We start from the raw sequence: 13301 nt of genomic DNA, 5'->3' as shown, positions 1-13301 counted from the left end.
GGTGCCCAATGTAATAAAGCCTTCAGACATTTCTGACGGTGGTTTTGGTTTCTCTGGTGCTGCTGATGCTAATTAGAGCGGTTGTGTAACCATCACGGCTGTTATGGAGGTGAAGAATCCTTTCTCCTGTATTGTAGTGATTTTTGCATTCACCAAATGAAATCATAGTTTATATGTGACATAAAGGTTCACTGTGGTTTAAGCAGATTTAGGAACACAAACGTCTTTGTTCCAGCCACAGTGTAAGGCCACCTATCTCTGCCCACAGCCCTGCACATACAAAAATAAACACAGACGTGTTAGCATTCAAATTTTGTTGTGTTTTTAAACCACAAAAACCATGTACCATGCACCTTCTCTCACAATGTCAGCACCCACTGTGTTCTGACACCTGCTCACCACACATGCAGCTTGACACACACAGACACACAAACACACGCACAGGCACACGCACACACAATCCGCACTCTCCTCGCTGCTTTGTCACGCAATCACTCTCACGCGCGCTCGCCGCCTCACACAAACACATAACAGGTGCCACAGGTGAGCCAGGCAACTCTGCTAGCTAATTGCGGGCAAATCCTTTTGTGCTGTGTGTGTCCAGGGGCCTTCCCTTAAGAGCATCCATCAGTGTTTTTCCTCCATCGCAAGTTCCTCCAGGGAGCACCGCCCCCCTCACACTGCGCTCCCTCGCTCCGCAGACCTGGCAGGAGAGAATAAGAGACCCGTGGACACCGGCCCAAATCTGCTAATTATTTCTTTCTTTCTGTATCAATTATTTGTTCATAACACCGCCCTCCTTGCTTCCGTCCGGAGTCTCCAGACACCTGATAAAGCCCCCATAGTGTATACACACACAACACTCACTCACACATGAACACACACAGTCTCTCACGTACACCAAAACAAGCACACACACACACACCTGCTCTCTCATGCATACATGTGTAAATATAGACGCACATGCTTCTTGTATTTTTTTTAATAGAGACAAGCACTTACTGTATGTCCGCTCACATTAACAAGAAAACACACACACAGACTTGAACAGGCACACGTACACAATGGCACACATCGAGGCACGCACACACTCAGGTGCACACACACCCACTCACCTCCCACTGCGCTCCATTCAAAGCCTCAGAGGCTCTAATTATTAGAGTAATGGTTGTGAGAGGGGTGTTTCCGGGGATTGTGTGTGTGTGTGTGTGTGTGTGTGTGTGTGTGTGTGTGTGTGTGTGTGTGTGTGTGTGTGTGTGTGTGTGTGTGTGTGTGTGTGTGTGTGTGTGTGTGTGTGTGTGTGTGTGTGTGTGTGTGTGTGTGTGTGTGTGTGTGTGTTAGGGGGCTGTTCTCACATCTGTTACTTGTTAAATTAGTCTGAGACAATTAGAATCGAGGTCCTGACCAGATCACACCGCCGAGTACATTTACAACACACAACTACTGAAACAGTTTACAGGTAGAGTCAGTGTGTGTCTGAAGTGTGTATGAGTGTTTTGTTGTGACATGTGCTGTGCACAAATGACTTTTTGTTTCCCTATATTGAAGTATTTATACAATCTCTGCAATGTAAGATTTTAAAGAAGTCATATACTTGGCTATGATAGTGGACTATTTCTATTTTTTTATAATCAGCATATTCACCCTCGATTAATTATTTAGTTGATAAAACAAAAAGGACATTGCCACTTTAGAGTGTTTTATTTGACCAAAAGTGACAAGACAAAAAACAAAGGCCAAGTACTGTTCTTTAATAAATTCTCCTTATTTAAGTTCAAATTAAGTTGTATACTTCTCAGGTTATGCTAAGCTGTTGATATGTAATCACCCATATCTTTACAACAATTCCTTTCTTTTCTTTACATTGTATAGTAGAAGATAAACACATTTAACTTCTGGCTCTGAAATATCATCTGTCTCTTACCAAAAATGTCTTGACCTGAATTATCTGAATCCGGTTTAGACATAAGTGTTTAGAGTTGGCTTCTGTCAAAAATGATTGATTTGTCTATCGATATGTGCTTAGCCAATCAGAATGTTTACTGATGTGGTTTACTTCTGCCTTTCAGCAGAATCCAACAGTGTTGAAGGGACAGAAAGAAATGCTTCTTCCTTTCAAACAGTTTTATAGATAAACAAATATCGTACAGCTTTCAATCTTAGTGTTATGATACTTTTGAAAAACTGTATAACAATCTGGCATTGCAAAATATTGATCTAAAAAGATTATTCATTTAAAAATGATTTATTTTTACAGCAAAAAATAAAAATAGGTCCTTTGTTTTGACAGTTGGAAGCACTTCCATGTCAATGACATTCTTATCAGTCTACTTCCGGGTCGAAGAAACATTTAACTTAACATTTTTATTAAACATAAAGTCTCAACATGAGTGCTTTTTCATTACCAGTCTTAATAGATGTAGAATATAACACCACTTCCCTGTAACTTTTCTGTTGGCATCTTCTTCTCACTCAACTAGTCTTGTAACACTTACACAGCTCACCTCTTGTAGCAGTTTGGGGTTGCTGTGTGTCTGTTCATTTTAGTTGATATCTCTTTCACTCAGCCCTTAGTGTGTTTTAAGAACCCTCGCTAATTTCCCGCTTCTCATTTTCTTTTCTCTGCTGGTGACTGGTCAGCCTTTAACCTCCAATCTAAAGTTTTCTGCTCCTCCTCCATGTTGTTATGAGAAAGTAACATTTTTGTCACACTGTCAACAAAGAGAGGTGAAATCATTATTAACAGAATACTTGATGTGTCATCAATCCTTTCCACAGGTTGATATGTCTGACATGTATGATCAGGTTGTCCCTAGCGGCAGTTGTTTTGACCAATCAGAATCAAGTATTTAACACAGCAATACAACTAATTACAATGTACAAACACAGGTGATGAGGAAGAAAGCTGAAAAACATTACTTATCGCTAACCTGTTAATACACGAATAGACAAGTTGTTTTCATTCTAGTCTAACTTTCTTGCCTGCTGCTAACCAGCGGTCACTACACATGACTGAGTTCTTTACATTTTCAGAACAGGATTTGACAACTTTCTAAAACAAAAACGTTTCTCAGGGTTTGAATGCTGAAGAAAATCCCTTTTCAGATTTGCATGGTTGTATGTATGCCTCTCTGAGACAACAAGAGACGTCAGCCAGGTCTGTTTTTGTTTCACGGTGTGACAAAGCAGGCGGCTTACTGTCCTCTCTTAAACTTTGTATCCTCAATGCTGGTTACCTTCCTGTTTCAACCATGAGCTCTGATTGCATCATACGGAGCGGTAGATTACATATATTTTACACCATCAAAGTATTACCGGCTTCCTTTGGCCAATGGCTGGGCCAAGCTGCGCATATGCTCCACGATTAAGCATCCTTAAGTGATTTTTCATAGCAGGTTTCATTTACCCATGTTGAAATGTGCTTTGGTTAAGCCCATTGGCCTCTTATGTCAACATGCTGCTGAGGAGATGGCATTAAATGGATTTAGAGGACTGTGTGCATATGTGTGCGTGTGTGTGTGTGTGTGTCTGTGTGTGTGTGTGCGTGTGTGTGTGTGTTTCTGTCTGTGTTTTCATGTGAATAAGAACCTGTGCATGAACATGTGGTTGGTTTCATCCTTGTGGGTGTGAATGTGTGTTGGTGTGTGTAACTGAGCATGCATGAAGCACGATTTCTGGCTTGAAAGTAAAATTAATATTTATATCTGTCCATGAGTTTTAAGGGCTTTAATGAATGTACTCAAAGTATGTGTGAGCGTGTGTGTGAGCGTGTGTGTGTGTGGGTGTGTGTGTGTGTGTGGTGTGTGTGTGTGTGTGTGTGTGTGTGTGTGTGTGTGTGTGTGTGTGTGTGTCAGTCAGGGGGTTGCATCAGCATGGGTCATGAAGGTCTAGCCCTTAATGCTAAATCAGCCACCTGGTCCCAGATTGGACCACAGCCTGGATTGGTATCCCCTTCTTCATTTAGGAATGAATGGGATTAAACCTAATCCCGTTTATAGACACCCATAGAGATCAATACTAAACTGCATTTAACTTGATTTGACTGTAATCTATTACAAAGACGCTTACTATTGCATTAAATGTTGTTTGGGAAAGCCAAGGCATCGTTAATGGCTGTATTTCATAACAGTTAAAGCCCTGAACCAGTTTTTTTTATCACAAATGCTTCATAATCCAACTTTAGTATAAGGATGGACTGACTCAGATGACCTGATTTGAGATGTTAGTTTTTCCATCTTTTCGAGCGATGTTTCACATCCCGCCTTTACATATTTGCATATTAATTTGAAATTTTCACACAACAGGATGATTTATACCCTCACGTTTATAAATACACACATGCCATGCTTAATTGGTGGTTAGATTTCTAAATCTCGGGGTGCAGCCTCACTCGTTCAACTCAAAGCAGGATATCTGAGAGACATGTGTAACAACCCCCCCTTCCTTTCCATTTAATTGGTTTCATAAACAGATTAATTTGAAGGAGAGGGGGGCTTAATTGCTAATCAGCGTTTCCATGCAGCTCCTAAAGAGTTGAGCAGGATCAAGTGTGTTCTTCTACCACAAAAAGGCCTTAGAGCCTGTTGTACACTGTCAGGCACAGAGAGAGGAGTAAAGAGGAGATACAAAGAATGAAGGAGGCAGGGGAGAGGAGAAGAGAGGATGCAGGAAAAGGGAGAGAGGAGGGGAGGAAATAAGTTAAAAGAATAAGAGGTAAAAAGAGAGGAGGAGAGAAGAGACAAGGAAGAAGAGAGACTGAAACTCCAACTCTCAAGTTGTTAAACTTTTTCATGCAGTTAAACAGGGAAAATAAAAAATGTCACTGTGGTGAAGTGGAGTGATCACATGACGATCAGCCTGAAAAAGATGTTTAAATACAAACATACAATTTCATTTTGTACATTCATATAAGGAGCAACTGATAGATTCAGTGACTCACAGAGTCTAGACTAGATGCCATCAGGCTGGATGATATCTGTGCATAATATCTAGCTTACCAACTGGAAAAAAAATCTTTAATTTACTCACAGATTTCAATATAGGGATATTTACATCAAGGTTAAATTTGACTACCTGTATAAAGAAATAGAATAAGAATCAAACTTCTTCAGTTTTTAATGTGAGCTTGACATAGAAATGTTTAAATACCAGAGAAATCTCAAAAAGATCTCTGCTTTTGGTCTATGACAGTGATATCAGGTGAGTTTTGACATCACTCTGACAGATACAGAAATCATCCCAACAGGTTTACCCTTAATCTTCATCAAACGTTAGTTTGATATTTGTTTAGATGTTAACCATAGACTGTATGAAATATGGACGTAGGATCTGTGACGTCACCCATCTGATTCTGAAGATCTTTTTGAGGTCAATCGTTGGCGGCAGCCATATTGCTTCTGTCCAGCCAGTGTGACGTAAAGAGGCGGAGTTTGAGCCTCCTAGCCAACAGCTAGTGTTCCCACCTGAAGACTCGTAATCTAAATATCTTTGAAATTGCCGCGTAGGAAAAAATTCACCCTCCATACAGTGTGTGCCGATCAAGAAATTAGCTATCCAGACTACACTCGTCTTTTGTACCAGGCTGTTAAAATGTTTATTTCTGCTGTAAATATATCTTTTTCCCATTCATGTGTATGTGACTTCCAGTACTTCCAGAGCCAGCCTCAAGCAGATCCTCGATGAACTGCAGTTTTTAGCACTTCCACATGGGACTCATATTTTTAGATCGTAGGTTGCCGCTTGATGTTAACATGTGTTTGAAGTTTCATCAACCACCTTGATTTGCCATCGTCAGCATTCAGTCACAAAACAGTAAATTTGATTTACAGCACTCTCTTTTATACTCTATCTGGAGAACCAATCAAATAGTTTTCATTTAAAATTTCATTTCATTTCAAAGCTTTATTTATCCTCAAAAGGACATTGGGGTTTCCCTAATTTCCAATGTCAAAAAGATCCAAGGCACATTGAAAACATTGAGCACCTTAACATATATCATTCACAAATACAAAAACAGTTAAAACAGTTACAATTTTGATCCACAAAGTTGTTTAACTGAGATCCTTCCGCTTTACTCCAGGGTCCTTCTCACCCACACCCTGCTGTAACCAACTGAACTGAACTTCTTTGACTTTTAAAACTGAATTCCCACAGAAGATAACAACAAAACTCTTGAATGCCACAGTCCTTATTTCATGTGGATCTAAGAGTTACCAATTTCAGCCTAAGTTTACCAGGGGAATTTAATTTCTGTGGTCAAGTTTCCTCATTTAAGGCATCATAATTATAATGAAAAAGACTGTTAGACAGATGGGAACCTAACTGTAAGTGATAACTATGCATCACCCATCAGTGCATCTATGGAAACGCCCCACCATACCTAAAAGAACTCCTCATCCAGCAAAACCCCAACCCGGAATTCACGCTCTGCACATCAGAACCTTCTCCACCCTCCCAGAACCAAGCTCTGGCCCATGGGGAGATCGGGCCTTTTGTGCTGCTGCACCACGTCTGTGGAACTCCCTGCCCAGCCACCTCAGGACCCCACAGACTGTGGATGCTTTTAAGAAACATTTAAGACTTTCCTCTTTAAAGATGCTTTTGGACTTATTTAAGTACTCCTTTTAAGAAATGTTCAAGTTTGTTTTTACTGTGTGCCTGTAGCACTTTGAGATTCCTTGAAATGAAAAGTGCGTTATAAATATAGTGTATTATTATTATTATTATTATTATTATTATTATTATTATATTATTATGTGCTGATATTTTATCATAATTTACTGCTATGAAGGAGACAGTGAACTCTTTAAGTGTCACCTTAACAATATTGTTTTCTGTTATGAGTCATGACATTGAATAACAAGTGCGGTGATGTCATCCCCAGTGGTGCTGAGCGACAGGCTCATTCTGCTGTCCTTCCTGGAGCAGAGCCAAGTGGCTGCAGTCTACCTGAACCAAAAGAACCAGGACACCCCTGAGGACTGGCAGGCGAACAGACAAACTCTCACCCTCTGAATCACGGTACGGTGGAAGTCATTGAAGGACGTGTGCATCTGTAATGTGTGTACTTCACTGTGTGTGTGCACCTACTGGTGTTTGCAAGAGAGAGGAAAGGAGGAAAGTGAGAGTCAAAGGGACAAGATCAAGAGAAAGAAGAGAAAAAAGAAAACTGTTTCCTATATCACTGTCCAAATCCTTCTACATCCAGCCATAAGACCTTCATTTAAAAACCTTTTCTATGTCTTGTATGATGGAGTTTTATGCTGACGCAGCTCGAAACAAAAACCTAACTAGTGCAAAATCATTCACAACAGCCAAAAGCTATACTGTACGTGGTATAAAAGCTAGAATTGGTTGCTAGCAAGAACGAAGTGTGTAAAAAGTGTGCTCCGAATATTGACTGATAATGAAATTTAAGTTATTTTTGGATGTAGGAGTTCAGGTACATCACTTATCTAACAGTTATCTTATTTGCTGGCAGTCTAGGAGGACAATACAAAACCTATTTTGAATGATATTAGCAAGAATGAAATTGTTCAGTTCTTTCTTGTAGTTTATGAAAAACAGAGGGAATTGTATCAGTAGATTTAATGTTGTCACCATGGGAATATATACCAGGTGGCCTATAACTCAAATACTTTCCTGTCACACAGGTGTGTACTGAGAGGCTCTGTGATATGGGAGTGTTTCTGTAGGTGTTAGTAACAGGTCAGATTATGCACATACCGTTCCCCCTTTCCCCAAAACAAAAACTATACTGTGTCCTCCATCACTAGCAGGCTAACTGCTAACCTGGCATTATCACATTACTGCCAGGCCCTTTTGTTAAGGTGTGTGTGGGTGTTAATGCGCGTGCATGTGTCCGTGTATAAAAGCAATCGTGTGTCTGTCTCCAGAAGCATAGTCCTGATAAGACACCCCCATTCCCACCATCCGCCCCACACAGCCTCCCTATATAGTACAGACCTCTGTCAGTGGATGTGCCGGCGGACCTGCACTATACACACATGTGCACGCATGTACACCCAACTACCCATCCCCATGACAAACACACACACACACACACACACATGCACAACTACATACACATAGCCCTGGTCCAGTGGGCTAAGCTGGAGAAGGAGAGTGGGGGACGATGATGGGGGGGGCTAAACTAATCCGGCACACAGAAAGTGGTTTTTGATTATTGCTGACCAGCAAACCCCAGCAAAAAAAAAGACTAAAAGACGGTAAGAGATGGGTAGGGATGGAGGGATGGAGGGGGCATGCTGGGGTAGATATAGAGTGTGTTATTAACCCGGTGATTTTCAGAATTTTTTTTCTTTTCTTCTTTTCCCATTTCTAATCTGTCAGTGATCTCCCGTTCAGCTGTTTGGGTTAACTCTTTGTTCCCTTTATCATCACATGTACTTCCATCATTTTAATTTGGCTCTGTAGTTCGTGTCCAAAGCAAATATTCCCCCTGAGGGGGCAAGAAGGGCAGACATGGACCACTGAACCTCAATCTGCTCTACTCATACAGTACAGCTGGTCGATTTATTAATTTCTACATTTCTGGCCTTTAAAACCCTTTCGAGGGGATAGGGTGCTAGGGTCAATTTCTAGGGGGTTTGTTCTTTTTATGAATTTTTAAAGGTACACTCCTGTAATTCTGCATGCACAACATGTCAGACCACAGCCACTCTTCTGGCCGTTTACTTACGGAGTCATAGACGCGTGTTTGTGTTTGTGTGATGGCCATTCAATTTGGTTTTGCTGTATCTTTGTGTCAGGGAGTGTGACTGGAGGTATAGAGTGTATGGTAAGCCTGTATGGTTATGAGACTGTGTGTGAAGGTGAATGAGCTATGGTGTAACTAAAGGCAGGGTCACAGTTTCAGAACAACAACTTCACCTTCTCTAAAAGTGCTTCTGAAATGTGTTTTTGCACTTTTTGTCTATGTTCAAATACACGTATTACACCAGTGCCTCTACATATATGTACATGTGTATCTGTGCTTATACATGCATGCATTCATGTATGTGTGTGTTTTCTGTGGGAGTGTGTGCCCCCTCCCTCAAGCACCACGAGAGCTCATTACTGTGCGTCTCTTTGTTGTGGCCCATAGAGCGTGGCGGACCTTCCCAAAAATATGCACATCACTAAAACAACAAGCCCGACAGACCAAAACACACACCACACATTAATAATGGAAGATAAAAAACAACCATAGACATCAACAAAAACAGAATTGGGGAAGGACAAGAGAGGTGTGTTTGGGGCTACAGATGTGGGAGATTTACAGCCCTCAGGTCACACAGGCTTGGCTGATGAATCGAAATCACTGAGATACTCTAATAACTTTCCCTTCTTCTTAAGATGTGTTCGTTTTAACTCTTTGTATGTGTCCCTAAATTAATTCTGAATGCATTCCAAAATCTAACTCCCTTCTCTGCATATTTTCAGTGCATGTATGTGTGTTTCTGTCACAACTTCCAGGTGGTGTGTGTAGATGTGAGTGGGAGGGTCGTAGGCTCACAGAAGTATCTGTCTCAACCGTCTTCATGATATGGCGCTATGCTGGTGGAACCTGGACGAGTCTGGTGAGAAAACTTTGGCCCTGGACCCCAACAAACGCACACAGGAACAACCTGGTTCTACTCAGCTGCTCACCTACAGAAGGGCTCAAGGTACGCGCAAACACACATCAACTGCTTTCTGACCCGATTAACTTTTTCAACAGAACACTTAGAGCAACCCAGCTTCTTTTATGTGTTTGCACTCTAAATCATGTTATCAATAGTAAAGTCTCAGTTAAAGAGTCTCCTGTCTACCTCCATTATTGTTTTAGTATCCACAACAGACAACATCAAATCACTTCTAACATGCTGTCCTCAATTGTTTTGATGTTTTTCTATGAGGAGTTGCTATACCAACCACAAGCCAGTTTACACCACCTCAGCATACCTTCTACCAGTGTGAATAGAAACATAAAAATGGCTTTGAGGATTTTTTTCCCCTTTGCTCCCTATTGGGTTTTTTCCTCTCAGTGAGTCCCCAGGACTGTCTTGTTGGAGAATGTCTGACCATACATAGACACACGAAACAAATCAGCTAAGCTGTATTCACACATGAAAAAAAAACTCCAAAAAATGTCCAGAAATGTTCTGGGTGGCTGCATGTGTGAACCAAGCAGCAACCTCCGGTCTCAAACTATGAAGCCCATGCGGCAGTGTTATAAACTGCAATTCATCGAGTCGATCTTTGCAGCATTAATAAACATGTTTACAGCCTGGTTCAAAAAACGGCTTTCCAATATGGCTGCCGCCGTCGATTGGCTTCAAACAGCGTTAATGAACAGATGGGTGACGTCAAGGATACTATGTCCATATTTTATACGGTCTATGGTGTGAACACAAAAAAATGTAATTTTTACCCTGACTTTTCTCTGACTCTTTTCCTGCCAGCCCCTTAGTAAAATATCTGTGTGAATTTGATGTGAGATCGCAGCAGGAAATATTAGGGAAAAACAACTGCAAGTGGGTGGACAGGGGTATGACGTTTTTGTCATCTTAATCTGGAATAGACACACGGGAGTAGATGAGTAAAAATCTGAGGTTTACAGAAGGAGAATCATTTCAAGACAAGTACAGCAAAGTAGTGTGTACATCTGTCCATTTGCACATTTCACGGATATAGATTCAGCTCTCATTATAGCATAGGTACCTGTTGCTTTGTTCACCGTCATGTTGTAAACACTACACTGTGGCTTCCACAGCTGAACACAGGATCTCACAGTATGCAGGTCTACAAAATCAAGTTGGTCTGCCAAGTTTGGCTAACATTAGCAGAGCTTGCACCACCTATTATCTGTGTTTGCTTACATTGGGGAGAGTATTGTCGCATTATGCCAGAGGCCCTTAACTGGAGCTAGAAATAGTAATCCCTTATTTAACTGACTACTACTTTTGGTGATGACTTGCAAGGGTGAAAAAGTTTAGTTATATAGTTGACCAACACACACATCCCTAGTTTGTAACCTTCAGCTTAGAACACAAATCCAAACTCCTGCTATTGACCTCTGTATTTTTTTCACACTCTCTGGCACTCTCTCACACACACTCTGTAGGGTACATGCAGAGTGAGGACACAAAGTGAAAAAAGGCAACAAGCAGCCCATCCACCACAACACGGTGGAGACCTGTGTTGTGGTGGATGGGATTGGGGATGGTATGTTAGTCACCTCAAGGGTGGCACCTCTGTGTTGCACCTCCATGCATCACAATATGAAAAAAGCAGGAGCACTAAGCTGTGGTACTGCGTGAAGGAGAACGCCTACACATCTACAGAAACACACACATACACGATAGGCACACATCTTCATGGCCCTTGGCAAAACCCTAACCGCAGCGGGATTCTATGTCAACCTAGGTTTGGCCTCATGCCGAAAGCAGATGAAAGATCCCAAATTACCGAACCGAGCTTAACTCTATTCCTCGTACCGCGTACCTCAGTAAACAAATGCAAAATCTTCACCGCACCAGAGAGCGAAGGGGAGAGAGTATGTGAGAAGGAGGCAAGATGAGCGTTACCAATTGCATGCTAGGAAAACAAATTCACGCAGAGAGAATGAGGAAGGAATGGAGGTGGGGGGGGGACGACTAGAATATTGAAATAAGCAAAGCAGATGTTGTTCTCTGCTTTTCCGCTTCTTGTTTTTGGAACACTCTCCACATTTATCTCACTCCTTCACCTAGTTTATTTTCTCTGTCTCCTTCAACCCCCCCAACACACACACACACACACACACACACACACACAAACACATACACACTCGTCCTCCTTGCTTCTCCTCCTTCCTTCCTCCACGCTTCAAGAACATTAAAGTCCTCTTCGTGGGGCTGCGGCCATCGCGCTCTAATGAAAGCGTTTGTTGTCATTTTTCAGATGCGCGGTGTGAAATTAAGCGAGCAGTTTATGTAAGAGCCGTGGCGGGAATCAAACGCCGGGCACACATCGAGAGACGCCAGCTACTTCAATCACTTCAAGCTCATATATATGTTCCTTTTGTTCAGTTCGCTATCTGCCGCACTAAGCCAATTTTCTAGCCAGTCTCTCGGCATTTAAAAAAAGTCTGATTTCTTTCCCTATGTGGTCTTAATTCATATGCCCCCCCCCCCCCCCCCCCCCATGCTGATAAGTGGAGCCACGGCACACAGGGGGGTGGAGGGTGGGAAGGAGAGGAAAACACGTTCATAGTAAGTTTTTATGCAGCCAGTTAACATTTTTAATTATCCCTCCTTCATGCCCCCTCCCTTTACCCCCTCTTTCCTAGACAAACATACAAACACACACACAAACACACCAACATACACAAACCATTACCTGAAATGTATTAATCTTAATGGAAAGAAAACACCAAATGGTTTCTTTCTTGCCTTATTTGGTTGTGTTTGTGTGTTTATTTTAAAACCCATGACTATCCTGTTATCTATCACCAAGCAGTTTTTCTGCAGTTGTTTGATCTGCATTTGTGAGTTCTGTTGTCTGTTAATTATTACTGACTTCAGCACTGAGCTGCATGGCAGTCCTCGTTTCCAAAACAAGAAAAACCTTAACAGATTGTCCAAGAAAGAGGACCCTGAAGGAAGTCATATACATATAAAGAGTATATGATTGTATGGAAACAAAATGTGTTCTTCAAGTCCTGCAAGAATGCTGGGATTCAGTGTATTAGAAGCCACATTAACAGTGTAAAATGGCTAAATTTGCCTCTAAATCATAAAAAGCTGCAGTTCTAATGTGCAGAATTAAAGCATGTAGAGTTGAAAAAAACGAGCTGCAGTCATAATTTGGACCATGAAAGGGTCGGGTATGGAATCCAAAGAGCAGAATTACCCCCAAGCTTCACTGCTTTGTAAAAATCACACAGGAAACGCTGCTGTTACAGTTTCAGGTCTAGTGAATAATGTTCACTCTGCGCTACAATTATGTTCAGTGGTACCAATTATGACAGTTAAGGTATGAGGAATATTCTGATTGGTAATCCTGCTGTGCCTGTGCATTTCCCACATCAGTACCTCAACACTAACCCTAATTCACACACCTAAAACTTCCCTCCACCCCCCACCCGTCCCCCCAACCCGACACACCACATCCCTTCATCCCTCGACTCTCCTCCGAGTCCCTCCGTCTCCCTCTACCCGTCTCTCCCTGTCTTTCTCTGCTCCGTGAGCTGGAAAATTGGCTTCAAAAGGCCACTGCTGTGAACAAGGGCCAGCCACACAGTTGGGCCCGTCCGCTTTATCTTTCACACCACGGAG

General features: G+C 41.8%; 1 protein-coding gene across 1 annotated transcript in view; it reads left to right on the top strand.

The window, feature by feature from the left end:
- Nucleotides 1–13301, top strand: part of wdpcp (WD repeat containing planar cell polarity effector) — an 85415-nt gene that overhangs the window by 43346 nt on the left and 28768 nt on the right. Inside the window, 6 exon segments of the mRNA XM_034682307.1 lie at nucleotides 6884–6978; nucleotides 6980–7020; nucleotides 9358–9361; nucleotides 9478–9509; nucleotides 9511–9586; nucleotides 9588–9668. Of these exon segments, the coding sequence (XP_034538198.1) occupies nucleotides 6884–6978; nucleotides 6980–7020; nucleotides 9358–9361; nucleotides 9478–9509; nucleotides 9511–9586; nucleotides 9588–9668 (329 nt within the window).

The sequence above is a fragment of the Notolabrus celidotus genome, chromosome 4, assembly GCF_009762535.1.
Source record: "Notolabrus celidotus isolate fNotCel1 chromosome 4, fNotCel1.pri, whole genome shotgun sequence".
Classification (NCBI taxonomy): Eukaryota; Metazoa; Chordata; class Actinopteri; order Labriformes; family Labridae; genus Notolabrus; species Notolabrus celidotus.
Note: the sequence above shows the minus strand (reverse complement) of the source record. Positions and strands in the feature narration are given on the sequence as shown.